The 27,980-nt window shown below is 36.5% G+C and overlaps 2 protein-coding genes across 3 annotated transcripts in view; one reads left to right on the forward strand and one right to left on the reverse strand.

Annotated features, from left to right (window-relative positions):
- Gfm1 (G elongation factor mitochondrial 1) overlaps positions 1–27,980 on the reverse strand; it is a 43,393-nt gene that overhangs the window by 7,735 nt on the left and 7,678 nt on the right. The window contains exons 6-15 of the mRNA XM_020157348.2: positions 26,464–26,614; positions 23,139–23,296; positions 22,259–22,343; positions 18,623–18,760; positions 16,686–16,787; positions 15,085–15,141; positions 12,411–12,548; positions 11,843–11,925; positions 2,425–2,587; positions 550–694 (exon numbers count right to left, since the gene is read on the reverse strand). Coding sequence (XP_020012937.1) covers positions 550–694; positions 2,425–2,587; positions 11,843–11,925; positions 12,411–12,548; positions 15,085–15,141; positions 16,686–16,787; positions 18,623–18,760; positions 22,259–22,343; positions 23,139–23,296; positions 26,464–26,614 — 1,220 coding nt within the window. The remainder of the gene's footprint in view (positions 1–549; positions 695–2,424; positions 2,588–11,842; positions 11,926–12,410; positions 12,549–15,084; positions 15,142–16,685; positions 16,788–18,622; positions 18,761–22,258; positions 22,344–23,138; positions 23,297–26,463; positions 26,615–27,980) is intronic.
- Lxn (latexin) lies at positions 6,144–27,167 on the forward strand. 2 transcript variants are annotated; one of them, XM_074073900.1, is made up of 7 exons: positions 6,144–6,380; positions 7,619–7,681; positions 8,664–8,841; positions 9,141–9,277; positions 11,205–11,267; positions 24,535–24,605; positions 27,152–27,167. In XM_074073900.1, coding segments are annotated over exons 1-7 (642 nt in total). In that variant the 5' UTR covers positions 6,144–6,251; the 3' UTR covers positions 27,153–27,167. The 2 variants fall into 2 exon arrangements, with proteins under 2 accessions (XP_073930001.1, XP_020012945.1); XM_020157356.2 differs by lacking the exons at positions 24,535–24,605; positions 27,152–27,167 and adding an exon at positions 11,510–11,816 and having other exon boundaries at positions 6,146–6,380.

The raw sequence follows: 27,980 nt of genomic DNA on the forward strand, positions 1-27,980 counted from the left end.
CTAGTTTATCAGTTTTAATATATGTATTATTCTCAATGGAAAAGGTTAACAATTTTAGCAGTTTACCAAGAAGTCTTCAAGTTCATTGTGAATATGGTTTACTGAGTTCTTTCAAAATACTTTGCCATTTTCAAAATGCCTACAGACTAAAATGTGATACATGAAAAAAATTACTTACAAATTTATGGACTTCCTGACATTTAAGTAAATCACTAAAAACAGAATGAATGTAGTTAACAAATCTATAAAATTCTTCTTAGAATTCTGAGCATTTGTCAGAATTTGATGCTCTAAAAACAGAACATCAAATTATCTATGAATTTAAACACAGATGATTGAGAAGAACAGGGCAGGCTTTCAATTTTGCAAAAAATAAAACATAGTAATCTATCCTCTCTTCACTTCAGTTCTATAAATATTTGTCCATAACCTACCTTATTCCTTGGTTGTGGTACCTAGTGCTCTGGGTGGAGAAGACCAAGAACAGGGCTGCTTTCTAAGGCTCTGATGGTCTACCAGGGAAAAGAGATGAGGTAGAACAAAGCTTACCTTGTTTAAGAGCACCTTCTCCAGCTCGAATGAAAGAGATTTCATTGGAATCCACCATGTGGTGTGCTCCATCTTGCAGAACGAACCGAAGCCCAGACAGTTTGTGACCAGAAAGAGGGCCCTTCTCACAGGCATCCAAAAAACCCTATTAATAAATAAATAGAACTTCTGGAATGAGTGGATTTCACTTGCAGATGCACTGCCTAAAATGCCAAAAACAGTTTAGTGTTCAGAAGTGTAATGCTGTTGTGATGTATGATGTATTTCATCCCTCCAAACAGAATTCTGAAAAAGTTTAAGATCCTATTGAAGTTTCATTACTATGGCATCTCAATGAGCAATTCCTTGGAAAAGCATGTTATTTAAAGGTGGCAGTTGGCTGGAAAGTGAGGATGAGCACTACTCCCTACAAGAAAACCCCATCAAAATTGGTGTTTATTCTATACTGTGTCCTACACCCCTACTACACAGCTATTACTGCTTTGTCTTGCTGAGATCACACAGTATAAATCTAGAATGTCTAAAGTTATACAATATCAGTAAGGTCTATAATTAATAACTTCATTTTTTGCAATGCAATTTTTTTTTAAAAGACAGTTTCATTGAGGTACAATGATATTCAATAAACTGGACATATTTAATGAGTACAGTTTGATATGTTTGCAATTCTTTTTCATTCAGTCACTTAAGTATCTATAGACTCCTACAACTCAAGTTAGTTTTTTCTGGCAACACAATCATACAGTTGCACATACAGTACATTATATTCTGACATTTGAAACTGTAAATTATGTATGCTGAAAAATACGTAAGTGCTCCTTCACCTACATTAATCTTGGAGAAATAAGACATTTAGAAGTGTGTGAATAACAAAGTATTTTCTTAAAAAATGCTACCACCACTGAAACCAAAATTGTAACCTGTTACGCAAGGATTTTCAAGTTAAAAGGTTAAAACAAAAGCCCAAACCCTCAGTCTATAAGAATAAACAATTGTTTAAGGTATACAACAGCCTTAAAGTGTGTGATATGAAAAGCAAACAAGCTGGATGCCAGTGGCTCACACCTGTAACCCTAGTTACTCAGGAGGCAGAGAGCAGACCATCGCAGTTCCAAGCCAGCCTGGGCAACTAGTTCACATCACCCTATCTTGAAAAATCCCATCACAAAAAAAGGCTGGTGGGGTGGCTTAAGGTGAAGGCTCTGAATTCAAACCCCAGTACAGGAAAAGCAAACAAAACATTAACCCCTTACATGTGTGCAAAGTACCTCACAATTCCCAATGAAATGTCACCATCTTATTTGATCTCAATTTTATAAAGGGTGCAGGTTTACAAATTTTAAAACTGGTTCTAAACACTCACTAACCAAATGTGGTACATTAATCAGCAACAAAAATGACAGCAGAAACCAGGTGTTAGGAATCTTAATGAATGCTCATTTCATACGCAGTACACAAAGGGCTGGGGACGTGACAAGTAGCAGTGCACTCGCCTATCATATGTAAGACCCTGGGTTCAAGCCCCAGCATGGCAAGAGGAAAACAAAAAAGAGTACAAACAAAACTGCCATAAATCCCGAGGGACTATTACAAATTATAATTGCTGATTACACTCAATGTAGTATTTCAATCATGAAGAGAAATATGATAAATATGACTAAGAAAATGAATGACTTCCCATCATTGTCATAGCATGGGAATACAGTTTTGAACTTAATGAACTGAAGATTCTAAATCAGATGGAAAGTTTGACAATCAGTTAAAGAAGTAAGACTTCTTTAAAATGAACTGGTAGGCAGACATTTGAAAGCAGATAAAGTATAATCTGCACTAAATAAACTTAAAAAAAATGCAACAAAGCTTTGTTAAACTTACCTTTTCTACAGCAGGTACAAACTGCTTGGGAACATTCGCTCCAAATGTTTCATCTGAAAATTCCAACTTAGTGTAGTTCTCTGGGTCCAGGGGCTCCAGCACACCTATCACTTTTCCAAACTGGCCTGCACCACCTGACTGCTTTTTATGTGTAAACTCAAACCTGACAGTGTATTAGGAGGGACAAAAACCAACATAGCATTATGTAATTGCCAAGTAATTCCTACTACGTGAAATCAAAAACTGTATTTTGTTTTATTTTTTCTGTTGAATAACAACTTTACTATAAAATCTGGTTGTAGAAGTTACTTTACAAAGATTCCTCCTTTCTGTTTTTACTGGAGGTGAGGGTGGGGTCCATTACCAAAGTGATCCCATTTGTTAACTCTGTTAATTATGAATTGCAAAGTAAAAAGTAAAAGTCAGGTAAATACCTAAAATAACCAACATTCCAAAGAATTTACCCACTTCTTGAAATGCTTCCCTTTCCTGTTACACAATGTTCTCTCCTAAAATCTCTATAAATCAATGATGGTTACTTGAAAATGGCGCTCTGGTGGCTACAGTTCATTAATTCAGGTAGTTCCTATTTGGACATTATTCACTCAGGTGATACTCAATAAGAGAGTTCCAGGTAGAATAATAATTAACACCTGAAATGATTAGTGTCAAAATGATAGTGACTAACAAAAGCAAGTCATTTAAAAAGACATGCGTAGAAACAGGTCAATGTTTACTTCAAACCACTTATGGCAACATAAATAGGATAGAGTACATTTTTACATACATATTACACATATGTAAACACAGGCAGCTGTTTCATAGGAAACACACTTCATGCATGTCTACTTTTTGCAAGCCATCTCTTCCTTTAGACTGAAACCTTCCTCAAGAGGCCAGCCACTTTCAAAAGTATCTGTAGATAACTGCAGGTAAATGTGTTCCTGCACACAGAACTGTGAGCAGCTTCGAGGAAATAAATACAAACACTGGTAGAAGATGCAGGCTTGATATGCACATGTTCCTAAAGAGCTAAGGTGAAGGCGCCTGATTAACTGTCTTTTAATAATCGTCCAGAGGTCAGGAACTTCAAGATGGGCTGAGAAAAACAAAACGAAAGGTTAATTTTCCTGGGAGGGAAAAAAAAAAGCCTTAATCAGAACTGAGAGAAAGAAAAGAGGAAACAAGGACCAAAATCACCAAAGAATTACTGTGAAGGGATTCCCAAAACTATGGAATGCTGACATATTCTTGGGTACAAATGTGACTCTGTACATTCTGTTTGCAATTTGACAATATTATAACATCTACACAAACATAACTCTAGATCTGTACTTTCTATGTGATAATCACTAACTGTAGACATTTAACTTATTTATAGCATTTAATTATTTTATTTAAAATAAAAAATTCAGTTCCTTGGTTGCAATGTTACATTTCAAGCACTCAGCAGTGGCATATGGAAAGTGGCCACTGTTCAGGTCAGAACAGACATGGAACACTTCCACCACTGCAGGGATCTGCTGGGCAGAACTGCTCTGGAGGGCCAACTCACAAACAAGCAATTCCACAGTTTCAGGGACCATGTCAGAATTTATGATGCCAGATCCCAAACAACGGAGTACTTAAGTGTCAGGCTTTATGATCACTTTACTTGTTCTTTATCACAAACCCATGAAGTAGTACTGTTTTTAATCATTTTACAGAAGGTTACGAAATGTGGCCAGTACAATACAGTTATAAGCGGCAGAACCAGGATTTGCACCAACATCAATGTCTTTAACCAAATATTTTTCTAGAAGGCTAATAAAAAAATATAAACTGCCTTAACCCACAAATGAGGCATTTGCTTTTAGAGCTGTTAGAAGGTGCTGTACACAGACAGATTTTGCAGTTTATATATAGAGGAGGCTATTTGGTAGGCAGCTAAGTAGACCTACTAAAGGCAAAAGAGCCCTTGTCCTGTGAAAGGCACCTTAGTTCTAGCATAACAGTATGTCATATAAATGTTAAATTAGGATTGTGTTAGTTTCGTTGTCTACTCTAATTTGTAGGCTTGTTTTGACTTTATAATCATACCAAATTTTTAAGCCCTAGGCTTTTTGGTCTTTACATTTTCAGTTTTATACTCATACATAATTTCATAAGTTATAGTGGCATTTTATGCCACAATCTATGTTACCAGCTTTAATTTACAGAGATGCTGATTATTTTAAGAAACTTCAAAATGGTGACTCCCCACATTGTGCTTCTCACTATCTGAGCTAGTAGTAATGTAGGTGGTTTAACTACCAATTTATGAAACTTAAATTTTCATTATCGGCAGAGTGCTTTCTAACTTATTAGAATGTATTTGATCACTCTTTCCTGGACACTATCCAAGGAGCACTTAATTAAAAAAAAATTCACATGCATGCAAACTTCCTAAGGGGTTGGTTTATAGATAAATGACTTATCCAGAGGAAAAGAAAAAACACCTTCGATTTCTTAGAAGGTGGCTTAAAAAGAAAAGCTAACTTTTTTAGTCTCTATTTACTTTACAGTTGTAAGCTTACAGAACTAGAAAGGATGAGAAATGTCTCAGTACTTTTTTTTTTAATTCACTGACTCCAAAGAGTCACTTATAAATGAACTTTAAACAGCATAAAGAAAGCAACACATTACAGCACACACAGAATTTTTTCACCTTTTTAAAACATTACCACAAAATACATAATAAGTCTAGACAAAAAGTCTTCAAAATTCCATTTTCAAGAATAAGAGGGAAAAAAAACCCCACTTCATTTCCAAAGCAAACACCTAAAATGAAGTTCTGTCCATAGCTCTGATGAAAAAGGAACCTTAGCTTCCTGATCTACAGGGAAACCCAAATGACATAAACTGCAACTCCTTCAAAAATGAAAAGAGTAACTGAGGAAACTGAAAATGAAAATGCACTACCTACTAAAAGTCTGCTCCAGTTTACGAAGCTTTAAAACCTTGCTTCCGTCAGAAGCTACTCCAATGTAGTGCTTTGCAGCATTCACTTTCTAAGTATGTTTTAACCCTAAATATTCAAGGCGATTCAAGTAAGAAACATAGTGTTATATCAAAACCTCATCTTTCTAAGATCTGTAAAGGAGGAGAGGCGGGCAGGTTCATTTAAAAAATTTCCTTTGACCCAAACTACATAGTCCAGTTGAATACTAGCTCGCAGTTTCCCTTATCTGGATTTAGGGAGATCCAATCCAACTCCACAGAAGGCAGGCCAGCATTCCTGTTTGGACTCACAATGGGAAGGGAAGAGAAGGGGTGAATCACACTCTCTACAGGTGCACCTTTGCACCTTAACCTGTGAGGTGTATAAGAGAGTTGTACAATCTGCAAGTTATGCCACCAGACTGCCTTGATTTCAAGCAGAATAAACACAAGGCCTGCAGCCCTTCCCTGCACTGATGCAGCACGCCCCCCCCGCCCCCTCCCACACCTGCATGGGTGCCAGAGCAGACACCTCTCCTCCAGTGGGCGTGGCCATGAAGGCTGGTGGTGAAAAAGCGGGGCGGGGCCTCCAGAACAGCTGCCCAGGCTCCAGGAGCCAGCCCCAACCACAGCTTCCTGAGTTGGAGGAGGAAGAGGGAGGGAGGGAGGGTAGGAACGCGATCACTAGCCCGCGCATGCTCAGCCTCAGCCCAGCCTCAGCCCAGCCTCAGCCCAGCCCCAGCCCAGCCCAGCCCAGCCCAGCCCCAGCCCCAGCCCCAGCCCCAGCCCCAGCCCCAGCCGCAGCTCCGCCAGCCAACTTTTCCTCCTCTACATCTGCCGCAGGCAGCAGGAACTGCACTCCGGTAAAAATGGAAATCCCGCCGACCCACTATGCAGCCGCCAGAGCGGCCTCTGTGGCAGAAAACTGCATCAACTACCAGCAGGGGACCCCCCATAAGGTGTTTCTGGTGCAGAGGGTGGAACAGGCCAGCAAGGAGGTGAGTCGGTAGCAGGACGCGGGCAGGAACGGCTACTTTGGTAGCAGGACGCGGGCAGGAGCGGCTACTTCCACCACCCGGGGTCTGGAGCCAGGGCTCTCCTCCTCAGTAGAGAGCTTTTTGGGAGCAGCCTGCACTCCTGTCTTTTCTTCATAAGGCAGAGATATCAGTGCGGTTTTTATGCCCACTATTACAAGGAAATGGGAAAATACTCTAAAGGCAGTGAACATTTTCTCCTTTCCCAAAGTGACACCTCTAGGAACCAGTCTAGAGAATCTTAACTGCTGCTATGCTTAATCTGCTACCAGAGTCTTAACCAACAAAAGTTTTCAAGGCACTCTCTATTGCCAATTTTTTTTCCCCCTGGGGGAATGGGGGGGGGATGACCCATTGCCTAAATTTTAAGACCAATCCTTATTTGATCCTTTGACCAAAACAACAGAAACTGACAAGGTCAGAGAATGGAAGCATTGCAGTGGAAGGCCTGGCTTTAACCACCCAAAAACACCGGCTGTCACAGCAACTGCCTTAAATGATGTACTTCACAGGGCTGAAGTGCTGAATTAAATGTTTAAGACCTCGGCGTACCCAATGTACTGGATTTGAGACTGTTCCTTAGTTTTACACTATTAAAAGTCTGTGAGACAGACAGGGAATAGACATTATTTGAAATTACACCACATAACATAATTAGGTGTAGACTTGTTATCTCTTGATTTAAAAGTGAAGTATCTAAACATGTCTTGCTCTTATAAAATCTGTTAAAGTATCATTTTGCAGGTCCAGCGATATACAAGTGCTGTGTAGGCTAAGTCTCCAACTACTCTGCAGTAATTCCCCTCAGAATAGAATTCACATTCACTGAACATTTGGAGGGTACACTGGGCAGTATGAAAAAAATCTTTACAAAGATGTACCCTACTTACCATTTTCAGAATTAAAAGCTGCTTCAAAACTTATGTAAAGAATTAAATATTACAGATCCAGAGGTTGAAGTCTTCCAGTGATTAAAACTGAATTGTGCCTTTTTTGCATGTTTCTTTTCCATGCTTTTGTCCTAATCCAAAATAAACTTGCTAGAAAGTCTAAATGAGATAGCATAGACCTGATGACATGCCTTTTTCAAGATATACAGTTTTAATCATTTCCTCCCACCTGCCAACAACGGTCTCCCTACGATGGAAATATTTAATTTGTTATACTATATTCTTCTCTCCACCATGTTTTCTTAATTTTAGGATATTCCAGGAAGTGGACAGAAGTATTACCTTAAATTTTCTGTGGAAGAAACTATCCAAAAAGTAAGTGAAAGTCCTTTTAAGTAACTAGAATTTGATTCTAAATATTCCAGATCATCTTTGCTTAAGGATTTGATCCTAGGCTATTAAGTTATTGTGAGATCCCTGACCCTCTAAAACATTGACCATATAGGCAAAGCTTGTAAGTCTGTGTATTCTGAGGTCCATTCTGAATTATTTCTATTGAACCATTTAGAAAACAGACTATACTTTAGTTCAAATAAATTATCTTTAAAGAGTTACATACTCATAGAGTAGTCTGAACTTAGGTCCAATAGGATTGAGTGAAGTAATTTACTCTCCAGTCATGACTACTTTCTTATGCCTACCTTTCTAGTTCTGTTTTTGACTGGGTAAAGAAAGTGCTTTTAGATATTCATAGCAATAGACTGGCCAAGCTGATCTCATTGTTAATGATCTTTCAGTAATGCGGCAGGAAATTTTTAAAATACTGCGTACCTTGTCAAGTTATCAATGAGACAAATACACTATAACTGCCTTGAAAAAGTTCACCCTTTTTTTCAATATAATACAAATGAGATATAGGCTAACATAAGGAAATTTCTTAAAAGGCATTTGAACTGCTAGACAGACATCTTTACAAAATATAACTCAATGCTACAATCTTTTAATTTTACCATTAGATATAGGCTGCTGTATCTGCATTTGAGAACAGAATCACTTCAGGAACAAAATAAGAGTAATGGAAAATCTTTAAAAGTGACCAGTCTTGAGTTGATATGTAACAAGATCATGAATCCTAGTATGTTGTAAGTAAACAAGGTGTCTTAGAGTGCTTGCATGGTGCCTTCAGAAAATTAATAGGCCAGGCCCAAGTAGATACCTCTTAAAATAAGCACTGTGAAGTCAAGCTTAAAATAATACCAATAGGGACTAGTGCTCTGAGTCCTATTTAGAAAACAATAATGAGTGATGGACAACCATCTATCAGAAAGGATTTTTTGTAAAAAAATGTTTCAAACAGCAAATTACAGTGAACTGCACAGCTGAAGTTCTTTACCCACCAATGGGACAAAATACTGCACCAGAAGTCAACTTTACATTTGAAGGAGAAATTGGCAAGAACCCTGATGAAGAAGATAACACATTTTATCAAAGACTCAAATCCACAAAGGAACCACTAGAAGCACAAAATATTCCAGGTATACTCATTTGGAATGGAAAAATTTTTTTCAACTTTAGGATTAATTTCAATTATCAATGCTCAAAATTTTTAAGATATTAACTATATTGGAAACATGCTGGCTTTTGCAAAAATATCTATTTCCAATCTCATCTAACAAAAAAAGACTTTGGCATTTTATAGCTCCAGGGCTTAATTAAATTATTTCCTGCACACATTTGAAGAAAACTAATTCATGACTTAGAATTTAGCTTTTTTTAAAAGGCTGCTGTATATGTAAAATAATTACATTTGTCATATAAATGCTTCCCCTACCAGACAATTTTGGAAATGTATCTCCACAAATGAAACCAGTGCAACACTTAGCCTGGGTTGCCTGTGGTTATATAATATGGCAGAATTCAACTGAAAACACATGGTATAAAATGGCGAAAATTCAAACTGTCAAGCAAGTGGTAAGTAATTTCTAAAGTACACTATTAACATTTAGTATTGATTAAAAGTACTGTAATTCGTAATTGGGTAGTGTCCCTAGTTATTTTGCATTTAAAACAGTGAACCTGTATTTTGAAGAAGTCAGTCACAAGACTAGAGAAGGTAAAGAGTTGCAGCAAGAGTTCAAAGCAACAGCACTGGTCCAAAAGTCACTTGGTTTGGCTAAGAGATGCAAACCACAAGCCTCCTCTGTCTCCAGTTTGTCTTTCTAATAATTGTGGGGAGTCAGTTTGCATTCCTTGGGCACAAAGTGACAAGGAAGCATAGCAATAGCAAGGCCAGGTAGGCCAAGGATTTCAGTGAAAGGCTTTTCAGTAATAAGCAGTAGTATCTAGACTGCACTTTCCTATGGCACCATGGTAAATGATAGTTCTTAATCTTTCATGTTAGGCAAGTCAGATTCTTTACTCAAATACTCTTCTTGAGCAAAAAGGATTGGAGTTTTATTAGTAGAGGCAAGATACAAGCTCAGGTACACTACATACAGGCTGTACAAAGGTCCCCAGGGCCACTTTTTATGGCAGTCACAAGTAAACTTCCACTTTCATGAAAATGAAGACCTGACTTATAATTTGGCAGTTTTTGTGCTCAACTTAATACAAATTATTTCCTTTAGCAACCTAAATCCTGTGTTCAAATTATAATACTGAAACTACCTCAGCTTTTTTTCTCTACTCAACGGTGGTAGTGGTATCTCCTGTACTTAAGAGGCATGACTGGCATTTTCCCCTCTAGGAATGAGCCTGAAGAAGAGTAGTAGCATTTCCATATTTGTGAAGCTTGCTGTGTTGTCTCTGAAATAGTTCTAGCACTCATTCCCTAGCTTGCTCTATATAATTTTCTTTTATAGTCCATTCTGTCATCATCTACAGCCTCATATCTTGTATGTGTTAGCCTTAGTTTTCTTAAGCCTGATATGATGATTGATTATTCATTTATCTTTCTAGACATTAGAGACATGAAGTAAACTCTTTGATTTTAGCTTATAAGGTTAAATTAAAAAAAAAAAAGTATTTCAACTAGTGGCTAATTGAAATCAAGAAAAATAAAGTTCGAAGAAAGCACAACCAGCAGTTTTAGTCAGCTCCATGAGAGAAAAGGACTTTCCTGCTGGCTTGTTTCAGCTTGTTGGCAACAGCGGCAGACAGTTGGAGCACCATTTCTCCATAGGCTCTTGTAACCACTATTAGACACCAACGGGCACTGGACAGAATACCCAGTTACAGTACTCAGAGTGTGATACCAAAAACCCAATCTGAATATCCCAACATTTTAGAAAACAGAGTGAGCCTTTTTGCAAATGTATTTCATAAACATCAACTTTGATTACAACATTCCTGTAGGGGCACTGAAGCCTTGATAACTGAATCCAGGTGCAGAGACGATAAAATCATTATGATGTTTTTTTCAAGCTACTCTAGCAATTTATGTACAAGACAGTGTAAGTAGTTTTATGAAAGGAAATTCCTTTCATAAACCTTCACCACATTGTGATTTTAAATCACTAATGAAAATCTCGACAGAAGGGTTTAACTAAATACTGCTTCATTATACATATTACATATCTTAACCTATTATCTTTAGGGAGCATTCTTTGTTGATAAATTCAAAGCACAAAGTCTGTTTTAAAATACTATAAAGAGAACAATATGCTTTTATTTGACCCCGAGGCCAAATTTGTTAATCAAAGGAGACTCAGGAGCTTGTGCTGCCCATTGAAATCTAGGGCTTGCCTCAATACATCCATGATAAGCCTTGTGTAGCAGAGCAAATCTTCAATGATGCTGGCTTTAAACCATTCAGACTTAATATTTCTGTGTAGCTAATAGCATATATACTTTTGCTTTCCCAAAGTAATAAGCTGGTTTTTATTTTTTTTTGTCATAGCAAAGAAATGATGACTTTATTGAGTTAGACTATACCATTCTACTTCATGACATTGCATCACAGGTAAAGTATTATTTACCTTTATTTGATGCCACTTTGAAATTAAGAATCCTTTTGTGGCCACAGTGTGTTGTATTTTGAATTTGTGTAAATTCAGATAGGCACCATAGGGATTTATAGCAGTTTAAATTGTTTTGTGCTATTCTTTATGAAGACTATTTTATCTCCAACAAAGTATAAACGTAACTGTATTTTCTTAATTGTTTTCTGAATTTCATCACGGCATTAATTTTCTTTACTTATAGGAGGTTATTCCTTGGCAAATGCAAGTTCTTTGGCATCCACAATATGGTACAAAAGTAAAGCATAATAGCCGTCTCGCAAAGGAAGTACAACCTGAATAAACAAAGACCTTAACACTGAGATGAAATGTAAACATTCCTGTTAATGTGTAGGCTAGTCCTCATTGGAATCTAAAAGACCAAACAAATCCCAAAGTGTCACTTTGTATCATGTCTTAATTACAGTACAGAAATAAGTGTTACTACTTAAAAATGAATTTATAACAGTAATAGTGTTATGCATATCCCATAATAAAAAGTTTCAATTTCATCCATGTAATTATGTTGCATACTTACGGGACAGGGGCAGTAATGGTCTCTCTAAAAGCAACTTTTGGCTTTCCTGTGATGCAAGGGCAGCCATATTCTCTTTCCAGCCTCTAAAAAGAAAAGAGCAAATAATGTTTTGGTATATTTAAATTTGAAAAGTAAACTGAAAGAAAAAAAATCCTCAGCATCTTAAATACCTTAAATACATTTAATGAAATGTAATAGAATTCAATGAAATAAAGAATGACTTAAGAAATGGCCTGAAATGTGGGTATAGCTGCAGGTTGTCTCCCTGAAGCTGGACCAGGATTTACCTGACCCAACTAACCACAACATGGAGAATGGATGGCTGGTCTTGTTGCAAATCCCCTGAGCCTTGATCCTAGGAGTCCACAATGTTCAACAAATAAAAAGGATTCAAAGATCCAAAACTAACTAATATATAACACACAATGGTAAAAGCAGTATGCCCCATTGGATACAGACCACATTAAACCCTCAAGAACCACTATAAACTTACATCCTTGGATTGAGCCTTATTGACTCTTAAGACATACAGCAGTAAATCTAACTTAACTTCCTTGTTAGTCATTACCTGAGCATAGATTTCCAGGTGTAATTCTCCCATTCCAGATACAATGGTCTCTTTGCTCTCAGTGTCAAAGTGGACTTTAAATGTAGGATCTTCTCTTGTAAACCTACCTATACCTTTTGAAAATTTTTCCAGATCATTCTTTAAAAGAGGAAAAAAAGGCATTATACATTTTACTAAGCAAGATTAATAATGGCATTTTTGAAAGAACTTTAGTAAGTAAAACCAAATACATCAGCAATTAGGAAATAAAGATGATCCACATCTAGTTCTACTCCGTATCTTTTTTTGAAAAATAAAGGAGCTTGGAAACCACAGCCAAGAGATCAAGAGATAACTAGCTTAGTAGGATTTTCTCTCCATATCAAGACAGAAAACAAGAGTCCAAGACTTGACTATATGCCCTTTCCTATTTAACTCACAAAAACTGTCCATTTATGGAAAACTACCCATTAAGTGGCCACTCCCTTTCAAAACAATCTCCTTGGATATGGTATGATGCACCTTTCTTTTCTCTGATATAACTCCACAAAGTAAGCGGAATAACAGCCCCTCAAAGATGCCCTTTTCTCCCCAAACCTCTGGATGTGTTATTATGATAGAAGGATTTCACTGGTGTCCTCAAGGTTAAGGATATTAAGACATGGAGATTTTCATGAATGATTTGGATGGGCCCAATGTAATCATGTAAACCTTTAAAAATGGAAGAGGAAGACAGAAGGGTGGGTTGGAGATGCAATGACAGAAAAAGAGGCAGGAGATAGCTGAAGCATGAGAAGGACTTCACCCACGATTGTCTGGATTAAAGATGGAGAGAAGGCCTTGAGTCAAAGAAGGTGGGCAGAAAGGTCCTGTCAGCAGTTCTACCAAAAAAAAAAAAAAGACCCCAATCCCACACCCATGAAGAACTGAATTCTGCCAACAACCTGGGTAAACAAGTAAAGAAACTCTCCTCTAGAACTTCCAGAAAAGAACACAACCGTGTTTCAATAGCCCATTGAAAACTATGTCAGTCTCTGACCTATAGAACTATAAAATAATACATTATGTTCTTATGGTAGCAGTTGAAAACATGTCCTGTGTCACTAGTATTAACAGTCAACATTTACCACATGCTTCAAGGTGTGCTTAAACACATTTTGTATATGTTATCTCAAACCTAACCACAATGATGTAAGACAGACCTCTTACAGATGAGGGAACTATGTACAGAGAAGTTAAATGACTTGTTCAAAGCCACACAGCTAGTACACAGCAAAGCTGGGATTAAATCCTAGGCTAGTATATTTAGGTTAGTCTTTTGCCTGTGTTAGCCAGATACTCTCAAGTTAGTAAGTGCATCATCCCTGCCCTTACTATTAAGACTTATGGTTTTATGCAGACTTCACTGTTGGTTTTAAATTGATTTACTCCAATGACAAAACTTTTAAACCTTTTAATGTATAACGTTAATGTATAAATAACCTGGAAACACCAAAAAACCTTTCAGATTATTGATGGATTTGATCCCCCCCCCCTTGTTGTGAATTATCAACAGTTAAATATCTTTTCTTATATAAACTCTAGATTTAGGAATGAAAACGCGTAACACCTTCCACTGTTAACCATGCTGGTAATCTTGGTAAAGCTCTTGAAACAAAGTATGATATCTTACTGAGATAAAATGTAAGATTTGCCCTTTGTTAAGTTTCTAAGATGGAATGATTTAATGTTTCTAATCACTTCAACTTTTTTTTTTTTCCTCAACTTTTATTTATTTATTTTTTGGCACTACTGGGGTTTGAACTCATGGCCTCAAGCTTTCTAGGCAGACACTACCACTTCAGCTACTCCACCAGCCCCCTCTTCTATATTGATGGAAATTTCAAGGTTCCTCAAAATGCAGGAAGTAGTTAGTAGCTGTTAACAATGTATCTCCTGGGACAATTTACCAGACTCTTTTGTATTAATGATAGTTCTCAGATGACAAGAGGCCATGAATTGTTCACTCAATGCATGAATGAGTGAATTCCAGTAAGCCAGCTTAACATGATTGTTATGAAAGTAAAGGCAACTTAGGGACTAACAGTTATGGCTCAAAATCAGACTAATTCCAATGGCCAACAACATGAATGCAAAACATTCCAGCAATTTTGGCTTTGTAAAATGCTAAATGACACAAAAGTCATTTATAAAACTGTAAGAATACAAAATTAACTTTAATACCCAAATATAAAATTTTACTTAGAAGTGAGAAAAGGTCTTGTTTTATAGGTTTTCAATGTTATATTCAGACATTTACTTCATAACTACCACAAAATCTACAGATGTATTATAAGCCATAAGGCAATTAATCTATCAAACATTGTAGAGGACTTTAAAGTAGAGTTTCACTATACTTTAGGACAAAGAATCTTATTTCCCTCTTTTCAATACTTTAAGAATCCAAGAAGGTATACTAATCATTCAGGAGTCAATGATATATAATAATGGGTTACAAAGTACAATACCAACAATATCTTCAGATATACTGAGGAATTATTAGAATTGAGAAATTTAAAAAGGTAATCTTAACACCAAAAGAGCAGAGATCATAAGACTATTGTCTACCACAAGATACTATGTATACTGTGGAGACAAATGAATGAGAGCTTAAGTTTTTATTGTGATATAATTAAGTTTTAAATCAAACTCCTACCTTGTTAGAAGGTTTCATTGCTATTGAAATGACAGGATCAGGAACATGAATTGACTCCTAAAATTTTTTTCAAAAGAACAGAAAAGAATTCAAAAGCAGTATTATATAGCCCAGGGATGGATTAACTGCTACTTTATAACAAAACATTAGTCAACATCTTGAAACTAGACAATATATATCTTGGTCTGTTTTGCATGAAATTAAGTACATATATTAATGTGACATTAATAAATGTGTCCACTTATATGATCTCCTCCCTCCCTAAATAAACAATTATCTATTTATTTACCTGTTTAATCACTGCATGAATCCAAATGCTGACATGGAATTCTTACTGCCTAGTGGCTACATTTGCTATTATAATCTTCTGATACAAAGTATACTATGACAAGGGAACCAGAAAGGGCTCCCCTATACATATTCATCTTATTTGATCAATCACAGCGCTGAGAAGCAGATGTCCCCATTTTACAGTCACTTAAACGTTTGGGAAGAAGATGAAATAACTTGGTCAAGGATCAGTAGATAGTATAAGGTAGAAGTGACCTGTTTTCTTCAAAGCCCAAGTAAGAACTTACAAAAGCCAATCACTCATGTTGATATGACACGTATTTGGAAAGGGTCTTAGCTGTGACATAAAACATCCCTATTATCTAAATCTCAAAACAACATAGATTGTATGATTTTGGTAGTGTCTTAAGTCGACATGTAAAACTCAGACATTAGAGAATATTTTGTATGAAAAACTGAGTTGTAAAATTATGAATTCATTGTATGATTCAGGGAGGTACTATAGTACTCATCCGTTAAGAGTTACAGCAAGGGCTGGAGGCGTGGCTCAAGCAGTAGAGCATGTACTTAGCAAGCATGAAGCCCTGAGTTCAAACCCCAGTACTGCCAAAAAAAAAATTTAAAAAAGAAGTTAGACCAGTTCTTATGTAAGTGACCCACTGCAAATTACCTGTCCCCCTATGTACTCTTTCTTTACTGAATTCAGCAGAGGAAGGCCTGCTTTCCTACAGAGCAAATAAGAGGAGTGAATGAAGGGGATTCAGATGCAGGAACTGCCTGCACATAGTTTTCCCTCAGAATTTCACAGTACACCTGACTGTCTCATTGCACCTTGCCTTCTGAGCACAGTGATGCTCTGTTATCCTCGAGTCCAGTCTGGCTTTACAGCTTTCTAGAGGGTTGAGGGAATGGCTCACTTCTAGCTGCTGAGTTAATAAGAAAGCAGCAGTGCACTGGGAGTAGCCCAACAGTAGGAGCAACAATTAAGAGAGGCTCCTGCAGTAGGGAAGGCGACCTCAGGGTGGAGGAGTCAGAGCCAAAGTCCAGATGTTACCTAATGGAGATTTTTAACTCCACATTAAATTTAGAGGATTATGGAATACTTTTGCTAAGAAAAGCCAGGTAAATTAGCTTACAAAGAGTGCTCCTCTATATTCAAAAGGCTACACCCAACAAAGACCCACAACGAACATGACGCCTGTGGCAATCAGTGAAACTTTCACAGTTTTTTCCTTAGGTATTCAATACACACATTAAAAAGAGACTCTTGAAATTTAAATGATAAGTATCTTTGCAATTAAATGTCTTACCATAGAAAGGCCACTGTTATCTTTGTTTGTGAATGTATCGCCACTAGCACAGTCAATGCCAAACAGTGCACAGATGTCACCAGCATATACTTCCTCAACATCCTAAATGGAGAAATAACACAAAATAATACTTGCAAGTAATACAAGACATAATAATAAAAATGAAGTAATTGCACTGCAAACCTTTATACACAAACAATGCATAATTTCTCACCACAAATTCTATACAGAATGAACCAATGCAACACAAACAACATTATCTTCAATAGAGTGTTTAAAACACTGTCTATCTCAATAGACACTTTCAAGTGGAAAACTCAGAGCTATGGCTTCATTACCTGAAAGAACTAAAGTACTGAAAAAACAGTGCCTCACAGTTCTAAAGTTACTTCTGTAGAATTGAAAAGCATGTACTGTATGATCAGCCACAAATAATGAGATCATATGTGACAGACAAAGAAAAACTGCACAGGAATTTTTGAAAATAAAGGCAGAAGAATGAAGTACGTTGTACTAAAAATATTTTTAATTTCTCACAGATGCAAGCAGTCAAGAAAAGACAGGAAAGCTGAGGATAAAACATTGCTGCCGCCAAGCTTCCTAGCTATTCTTTCCTAGTCACAGTTCATCCCTAACAGCTGTGGTGCAAGGAAGATGAAAGAGTGTGTGTGTCTGTCCTTAATGCCACACAGCTATACCTGTACCTTGCATCTGGTCCTTGAAGCAGCTATGACTGCTAACTAAGCCCCCTCTAGCCTGCCTCCTGCTGCACATCTCCCAAAGCAGCAAAAATGTCTGATTTTGAGAGTGCCTATTCATCTTCCAAGAGACAAATGTTATGGCTCCCCAAAATTGCTTAAACTTGTAGGTATCTCCAGAAATATAGAACTGGATTGGATAAAAGATAAAATAAAAAAAATAAAAGGAACAAAAAGGGAAAGCAAAAACAGAAGCAGATTGGGGAAGGGTAGAAGTGGGGGCACCTTCATACACTCAGCATTCCTGCCATGGTCTAATCATAAGCACTACAGCAGGCTAGGGCAGACTGAGAGTCAACTCAACCTACAAGTCAAAGACCCACACTAGACATGGAGAAGTTGTAAAAACTTCAGGTAGGTTCTGGTACTACTCTGGCCCTGCAAGGGGTTCTACAACAGGAATAAAAGCTTTAGTATTAAATGGGACTTTCACAGCTGATGTTCCAGAAAGTAAACATTGAATCACATGGAAAATTTTCACTTACCACAGTAACAAGATGGGCGTGGTGGTGCACGACTGTAATCCTAGCAACTTAGGAGGTGGGGGCAAGAAGACTTATAGTCCCCGTGGGCACAAAAACAAATAAACAAACAAAAAACACCAGAAAAAGGGCTGGGGATATAGATCAAGTGGTAAAAGTGCTTGCCTATCATGCAAGAGGCCCTGGGTTCAATCTCCAGTACTGAGGAATTTTTTTAAAAAAGCACACTTCTACTATACTAAATGCCTATTATCCTATCTATTTTGTAGCTCTTTTCTGTTTTGTTTTATTTTGTTTTGAGACCGTTTTCACTATGTAGTCAGGCTACATAGTGAAGTCAGTCAGGCTTGAACTTGTGATCCTCTTGCTTCAGCCTCCCCAGTGCTTGGATTTATAGGTGTGCACCACCACTCCCAGTGTCTTTGTAGCTTTTGAGAAAAGTGCTAAATCTTGTGTTGAGTCCTAGGAAACTAACTATTCCTTTTCCTGAACCTTGGTCATTGTGGCATAATATGCCAATTTAGTTTACAGCAAAGGGTTAGATCACAGGTACAGCACATGTTAGTAAAAAGGACGAAGCAAGAAAAACATGAGTTCAACCAGATGTGACCTTCTAGTGCAGCTCAAGATACAAAGATGCCAGCCCTACTTCACCTGCATCAGAGGAACTTGTGATCTCAAGTGACTCCGTACTTGCCTCCATCATGTCGGCATGCATGCGAACCAGCCGTTGCACTCGAACTTTCTTTCCTGTCCTTGTGTTGTAGATGGTGTCACCCTTCTTTAGCTCCCCCTGATAATTTCGGACATATGTTAACTGTCCAAATCGACCTGCCTAGAAATAAAGATTGAGTATAGAAGGAAGAATAAAAAGAAACATGAGAATCAAAATAAAGAGGAAAATTTTCCAACTACCTCCAAACAGTCCCTTTCCAATTTAAACAGTCCATCTAGATACATGTTTCAGTTTAATGTCACAAACTATATAGTATTGGCTTTGAACACAAGTAAGATAAATTAAGTGGGTGCTCTTGATACATTTCTTTGATATCACAATCCAAAATACTTCTTATGCTTCTTCTAACATAGAAGTTATTAGGAAAAAAATTTACACTGACTACATAGTAAAGCAGTATCCTCTTACCTCCTAATAGTATTTCATAAGTTCAATTTAATATAACACAAAACTAAAATAAGGTATAATTATTGAAGACACAAAAATATGAGTGGTAGGAAAGAGTACACTATGTATTAAAGCCACCTTTGATAACAACACACAAACAGAAGATCTGTGAATCCTGAGCAATTACATACCTATTTAAAAGTTGTCAATTCTTACCATGTTAATTTATGTTTGATACCATAGCAATCAAATCACAACAGAATTCTTTCTACATTTGGTTAGCAATTTTAAAATTCATTCAGAGGAACAAATATGGAAAAATAAAATTTCTCAAAAATTATGGTACTGAAAAGAAACTAACCCTAACAGGATACAAAAACATTACATTCTATAAAGGCTCAAAAGTATAGAATCAGAACAAATTAAGACTTAACAGTTTATGAAAGTAGAGTATAAATATCTGAAGGGTAAAATACACTCATTTGTCAAAAGAAAATAAAAGAAACATGACAAATCAATGAAAAAGAACAGGATTACTGATAAACTTGTACTAGACAGTTGATTTTCTATTTGAAGAAAAGGGGTACATAAAGGCCCTTCTTCCCTCACAACACACACCAAAACAAACTCCAGCTGGCTTAATGATGGAAAAACAAAACCATAAAAAAGTACTGAAGACAAAAGTAAATACTGACAAGCCTGCAATCCTAGCTACTCAGGAGGCAAAAATAAGGAAGATCCCAGTGTGAAGGCAGCCAGGGCAAACTGTTTATGAGACGTATTCGAAAACACCCAACACAAAACAGGGCTGCCAGGGTGGCTCAAGTGGTAGAGCACCTGCTTAGCAAGCATGAGGCCCAGAGCTCAAACCCAGTACCACAAAAAAAGAAAAACCTACTGACAAATACAAAGAAGAAAGTTTCTAAGGTTAAAAGTGAAAGAATGACTAAAGAAAAAGACTGATGTATTTTATTATAAATTTTAAAAATGGTAGTTTTTTTGGAAAAAACTTTAAGAGAAAGATGATAAAATAAATAGAGCACTTTGACCCTGTATTTTTTTAAAAAACACAAAAGAAAAAGACAATTACAACAGAGGAATTACATTGTATTATAAACATATGGGAAAATGTTCTGCCATTAGGCAGTAAGGCAATAGGAACTATATATAATTTTTCATTTATTAAATCATTAATGATTTGTACATAATACTCAATGCTAATAAAAATTCAAACTAATCCAATACATTAAATTCTGAGAGTATGAAATCCCAGCTACTCAGAAGGCAGAGATCGGTAGACTGCTGTTGGAGGCCAGTCTTGGGAAAAAGTTATCAAGGCTCCATCTCAAGCTGGGCATGGTGGTACACACCTACATTCCCAGATACTATGAAGACATAAGTGGGAAGATCACAAATGTCTAAGGACAGCCTTGGGCAAAAAGTGTGAGACGCTATCTAAATAAAAATAAATGAATTAAAAGCAAAAAGGGCTGGAGGTGTGGCTCAAGTAGTAGAGTACCTGCCTACCAAGTGCAAGTCCCTGAGTGCAAATCCCCATATTGCCAAGAAACAAACTCCTCAGAGTATGAAAGCAATCTGGCAACCACTGAATATTAAAATACTTTATAACTAACTCAATAATATTCTGAGGAATCCTAAGAAAATATTCCTACACACATATTTTTCAATGTTTTATGCATAAAATTTTTCACTGCAGTATAATTTTTACTTTGTAATTTTAAATTACTTTTCATTTTAATATGTTGTAAAATTTTTTTAATAGGAAAAAGCCCCCAAAATATAATCCCACCCCAGAAATAACTACTTCTAATAGTTTCCACTTATTCAGCATTTTTCTCAAATAAAATATTAAATACTACAAACAGAAGCAACAATACCTTAACAAAAATACTTGCAAATCTTGGTTTGGAAGGATTCGCAGTGGACCCCTTAGAGAAATGTCTAATTCCCAGGCTGGGACATGGAATATACAAGGTAAGCCTGGAGCATCTTTTTCCAGAAAGTAAGGAAGTACTTGAAATAGCAAATCATTAGAAGGTTTCACTGGGACACAGAAGCCAAGTGAAAGATCTCCCAATGGCCAAACCTGAACATTCTACAAAACACTTGACTGGTACTTCTCAAAAACATCAAGGGCATGAGAAACAAGGAAGGACTGAGACTCCTGACAGTCCAGAGGCACCTAAGACACTTAATTAATGCAATGCCTGAGACAAAAAGGAGGCACGGGCAAAAACTAAGAGGGCTCAAGGTATGGATTTCTTAATGACAACACATAAGTTTCAACCCCTTAGTTGTGACAAAGTTTATTAAGACAAAAATGGAAGTAGAGAAAAGTAGGAATTTTCTCTCCTATCTTTACAACTTTTCTCTAAATCTAAAATAAGCTTTGTTTTTTATTTTTAATCCACAAATACCTTTCCTCATCAAAATACAGACATGTCAACACACGATTTCTAAAATCTGAGTAATACTCCACTACAAAGATATACCTGATTTATTTAATCAAACTGCAGTTCCTGGGCATTTTTCAACTGTTTGTAAGATTTTGATTTTATAAGCAAAGACAAGATGAGTAAACTGAGGCTCACATTAATACCCGGCCCTTCATTGGTTCCTCAGAAAGCATTTCTAGGGCTGGATCCACTGTAATTTGTAACAGTGAAAACCTAGAAACAATGTCAGAGTACAATGACTTGGGAAATGTTGAGCAAATCATGACACAGATATTTGATAGACTATTATGCAGGCAATTTAAAACGTTCAAATTTCCACACTCGGGAGGCTGAAGCAGGAGGATCATGAGTTGGAGCCCAACCTGGCTATACAGTGAGACTCTGCCTCAAAACAAATATATAAATAAAAAATTTAAAAATAAAATAAAAATGCTCAAACAGTGTATAAAAACATAGACCTTATCTACGGTGATGTTAAATGCGAACAGCAAGACAAAAAAGTATTAAGGTAGCATGATTTATGTAAAAATAGTATTTTAAAACTGTAGAGAAGAAAATGTATCTATTAAGAACTTAAGTGTTATGACTTTGGAAATTCTTTATTTGTTCTTTCTACTCTTCCCATTTTCTAGATCTTTCACAAGGGGTAGAGTCTTTCTGTAATAGGAATAAAAGCTTAAAAGTAAATAAAATTTGTACAGAAAGCAATTAAATACATTAGAAACCCACTTACCTCCAGTTTAAAAGCCAGGCCTACAAATGGGTGGGACCCATCTCTTTTGGAGTTCATCAAGATTTTGGTTTTCTCTTTTGAGTTCCTTAAAAATGAATATAAAACAATGAGATATAATATTTGGTATTTCCTTTATATCATTTGCTTTATCAAAGTGCATTATCTGAGAAAAAGTACATGTATGCTAAGTATTCCTGATATCACACACAAGTAAAATTTCACCAAAGTAGTTCAAAAAGCGTTAGTTCACTGGTGGCTCGTGCCTATAATCCTGGCTACTTGGGAGGCTGAAATGGGGAGGATGGAGGCTCAAGGCCAGCCTGGACTCCCCATCTCCAAAATAACCAGACCAAATGGACAGGAGAGTGGCCCAAGCAGTAGAGCACCTGCTTTGCAAGAGTGAAACCCTGAGTTCAAACCCTCAGTCCCACAAAAAAAAAAGAAAGAGTAAATTACTACTTAGTTACTACATAGTGATAGGATCAGAGTGAGCCAAAAAACACAGAAATGGACTGATAGCAAATGAAAAGAAAAAAATCATCAATGAGACTTTTTTTTTTCCAGTTTCTTTCTTAAGGATTTAAAAAAAATTTTGACAGAAACTAGCTGGTCCCAAATAAGAAAATTTTCTAATGCTACAAATTTTGAGAGTAAACAAACCATGTTCATTTACAAACTATACCGTCACAAATACAATATGATATGTGAACTGGTGTAAATACTTTTCTATATGCCCAAATTGTTACCCAACTAAAAGTAGTGATTGATATTTGTGAACTATCAAAAAAAACAAAACTCTAAACATAATTAGACGATCCTTAAACTCCTTCATAATGTTAAAATATTTTTGTACAAACCAAGAGTGACTGCCAAGACTTACTCCTCCTGATTGAGAATAGCATGATTCTGGACTTCAGATGGATTGGGGAGGTACTCTAAAACAGCATCTAAAAGAGGCTGAACTCCTTTGTTCTTCAAGGCACTTCCCACAAAGACAGGAGTAAATAATCTATTTAATGTAGCTCTTCTGATTGCAAGCTTAAAAAAAAAGGAACGGAAAATGATTAATGTTAACATTACATTTTGTTCTTAAGTCAATTACAAATCCACAAATGAATAAAATGAACTGACACTCTGAGGAGTGCTGGTTATAATACAGAGACTAAAATCAGATTACAACAAACATAAGACCAAAACATTTTTAAAAAGAGTCATTTCCAGGGACAGAAACTGATTTACTGTACAACCGCTTTTAACATTCCTGGATTTACTGATTTTCAGTTTGGCAACAAACAAACACATATTTATAGAAAACAGACACACAGAACAGTATGTACTATAATGTCAATAAATGTATAAAACAGTGTGAAAAGTAACATATATGAAAAAGACATCTCTGGAAAGATACACCAGAAAATATTGGCTTGGAACCTATTTTGGGAAGGGGTCAGAGAACAGGGCAGATGGAAGAGGTGAGAGTTTTTACTGCATTACCTCTGTATACTTTTTAAATGTTTAAACCACATGAAAGTAGAACTATTAAAAACAATTATTTTTTTTCTTTAATGGACATACACACAGGAAACCAAATCACTCATAAATTAAGGTACATGAAGTAGCAGGTTCTAAAATAAGGACTCTAGATCCTACCCCAATCCTCTGTGCAATTCCATCATCGTGTTCTGCAAGCTGTGCAGGCCTCAAAGAATACATGGTGGTGCTTTAGCTCTAGCAGCTGAAAGAGTAACATGAGTGCTGTGGCCACACCTGCCATTGCACAATTATGCAGGCAACATACAATTATTTCTTAATCCTCATGAAAAAAAAAGTTCACAGCTAGGCAGGAGATGAAGTTCAGTGGTACAGCACTTACCCAGCATGTTCACAGCCCTGGGTTCCATTACCAGCACAACAAAAAGAGCTTAGAGCAAAACACGGAGCAATTACTACTTATAATGATCTTAAAAGCTAGATCACTAGCCACTTAGGCTATCATAAGCCACTTGGTCACACTGACTTTCCACTTCTCCCTAATACAGAAGTGTGAACATACAGTAATCTTATTTTACACTTATTTTATATATACAGAACAAAGAAACACATGAATGGGATAGATAAACAGAAAAGGAGCAATTAAAACCATTCCTTACAACAACCCAACAAGACTTTATTTTCCAAAATGTTCCCTTGTTTCCTTGAAAGCTGTAGCCTTTCCACTGTAGTAATATATCCAGCATCAATACAGAAACTAAAATATGCTCATTTGTTCTGTGCAGGAGACCAAAAACAGCAGGACTACAACTTTCCATGGAAAGGCCTCCTTGCAAGGCCCACCCGCCCTTGGTTGGTATGTGGAAATTTGGATTTTAGGAGGACCCTCATCATTCTCAGAACTTCCAAGAATGATTCACTGTGCCTATACTGTTTATATAAACAATGTGATAGGTGCTAAACACTTGTTTTTGGAGTCTAAACTTTGATTACATGCTAAGTAGACGGTTTCCAGACCCCAATAAAAAGCTTTTGTTTGGTTTTGGTTTTCTGAGGCAGGATCTCACTATGTAGCACAGGCTGACCTGAAACTTGTGATCCTCCTGCCTCAGCCTACGAGTGCAATTACAGGTCATGTGCCATCACACTGGTCTTGGGCAATGAAGTTTCTAATGACGCTCCATATTTCATAGGTGATGTCACAATACCCTGCTGCAGTACTTAAGCAGTCCTATGTGTCCACTAGGAAAGGACTCTGCAAGCTTATATATGGTCTCCTCTCAACATCATCTCTTGTGTCCTTTCCCTTTGATCAATGTGCTGTGTATCCTCTTAACCATGTGCTGAATACTGGGACAATGCTTGACTTTTCGTAGGGTTAGGCCTAGATCTTCCTATGTGTACTCCCTACTCAGAGCTGAGGTGCTAAGGCCTTTGTGAATGCTAAAGGATTCAGCTACAAGATATAGTTCCAGTTTAAATAGTAAAGTGAAAGTTATTAGAGACCATCTCAGCTGCAACAGGGTCCTTTCCCTGTGTCTGATTTATTTTAAATTCCGTAAGTGCAGTGTCTTTCACACAGTAATTACTGATCTCTGCTAAGTGCACCAAATGGTTTGAGAAAATTAACATCAGTCTTTTTTCTGTATTGTGGTAAAATATATAAGATAAAATTTATATATTTATGTATTACCATTTTAACCATTTTGAAGTGCACAGCTCAACAGCATTAAGTACATTCACAATGTTACACAACTACAACCACTATCCATCTTCAAAACTTTTTTTTACCATCCCAAACTAAAACTCTATTTCCACTAAACAATAACTCCCCATTAAGCCATCCCTACAACCCTTGGTAACCACTACTCCACTTTCTATCTCCAAAAATGTGACTATTCCAGGTATTCATGTAAGTGGAATCATAAAATCATTCTCCTTTAGAAATCTGGCTTATTTCACTCTGAATGCCTTCAAAGTTCATTCATTTTGTAGCATGTATCAGAATTTCATTCCTTTTTAGAGCTAAAACAGACCAGTTTGTCTATCCATTCATTCATTAATGGACCAAATGTTGTGGGAATCTTAAGCTGAGATATAGGACACTGAGGCAGTTTAGTAGGAAGTAAATAGTGCTGCTATAAACATTGGTACACAAGCAAATATTGGAGACCCTTCTTTCTTTTGGGTATACCCCCAGAAGGATAAGTTCTGGGTTATAAAGTACTTATATATCTAGTTTTCTGAAGAACTGCCATACTGTTTTTCACAGTGACTACATCACTTTACCCTCCCATCAGCAAGGAGCAAGGTTTCTAATTTTTCCACACCCATGACAATACTTCTTGATTTCTGTTTATTTGTTTTGAATGGGACCCATACTAATGGGTGTGAAGTGGTATCTCATTGGGGTTTTGATTCGCATTTCCCTAATGATTAGCGATGTTGAGCATCTTCTCTTGTATTAATCATATGTATATCTTCTTTGCAGAAAAGTTTATTGCAAAATTGACTATTAGTACCTATGAACTTCAGTCTGTAATCATTTAGCAATCTAATCTCTTAATCTGTTTTATGGCTATAACTTTTCTTTTCAATAAAGATATACCCCAGAAATTGACTATTTAAAGCCATACATAAAAGCATCATATCCCCTCCCCACAAAACTAACAAAAGCTTTTTGTTAATATAAGACTTATTTTGAGAGCACTTGCCTTTAAGTCAGAAACTGAGGGGATTTTTTCTTCCAGGAACAACTCACCAAGCAGCTCATCTGAATTGGCAACACATTCAATTAGCTCCTGCCTGTGGTCAGCAGCTGCTGCCCTCAGGTCAGCTGGAATTTCACCATATCGAACAATCTGACTAAGAAAAGACATGCTTTATTTTAAGGCTATTTAATTAAACATATAAAGCAGATATAATTATGGTTTAATTTTTTTTTAGATAAGAAAGAGCTGACATATTTGAATTCAAATGGTAAATAAGATTAACACATATTTTTAAAATTCAGACAGAACATGGGGGGAGGAAGATGGTGGGGACAATTTAATCAATGTACAATATAAGGCTATTCAAAATTGTCATCATGAATCCCCCTTGTACAATGAATACATGGTAATAAAAATGGAAAACAAAATTTTAAAATAAAAAGGTGCTCACAAAAAAAAAAATCAGAACAGTGGGCAAAAATAGTGCATAAGTAACTTGCTCAAGGTTTGTACTACTCATGAATAGAAGAGCCAAAACAGTTCATGATAATGAGAAAAAAAATTCGGTATCCTTAATTTTGGAATAAGCATTGTATTCTATTTTTCCAGTCACGTTCTGCAGAAAATAATGACAAATGATGTAATTCAAAATCCTTCTCAATTTAATACAAACTGGTTTTCCTCATTTTAGAAATCAAAAATGAACATCTACCATCAAATACATGAATAAGAGCAAAACACTGACCTGGAAAAGTATCAACTAAATAAAGGATTAAAATTCTTTTCAATGTAGTTACAGGACTGTTTTTGCTACATCATTCTAATTGGAAAGCATACAAATAAAAACAATATCCATTTATCACCCCTGCTGCAGCAAGCACTAAACCAATCTTCACATGATATGAAGTAGCTCCTATTATCTGCATTTTAAGATGGAAATTAAACAAGCAAAGTAACTTGCCCAAAGTTGTACTGCTAGTAAATGGAACAGCTAATATTCAAGCCAACTTGTGTGATGCCCAGCTAAGCTCTTGAAAACTACTAACCATAACCTTACTTATCAGATTATCATAATTTCACATAAGGAGGATCAGAGATTGTAGTCAACTTCTTTCTATAAATAACAAACCTGATCACACATTTGTCACACAGAACATCCCAATTTGTAGTCAAGAAAATAATAAAATGATAGACTGTTAAACCTTGACATCAGTTCTCTGCTCCTCTAGGGGCCAAACAGGTACAAGTCACAAGCAAAATACACAAAACTGAAAGATGAGTATACTTGATGTGTAAAAACATCAGTCTGAAAGTATTGTAAGTCATTTATTTAAAAACAGAAAGCCAGACACGGTAGTTTACATCTGTAATCCCAGCTTTTGGGAAGCTGAGGTGGAAAGACTGAAAGTATGAGGCCAGTCTGTACTACATAGCAAGTTCAAGATTAGCCTTGGATATACAGAGAGACTGTCTCAACAAACAACAACAAAGAGAAACTAATGCAAATTCTTAACAACAAC

The sequence above is a fragment of the Castor canadensis genome, chromosome 5, assembly GCF_047511655.1.
Source record: "Castor canadensis chromosome 5, mCasCan1.hap1v2, whole genome shotgun sequence".
Lineage (NCBI taxonomy): Eukaryota > Metazoa > Chordata > Mammalia > Rodentia > Castoridae > Castor > Castor canadensis.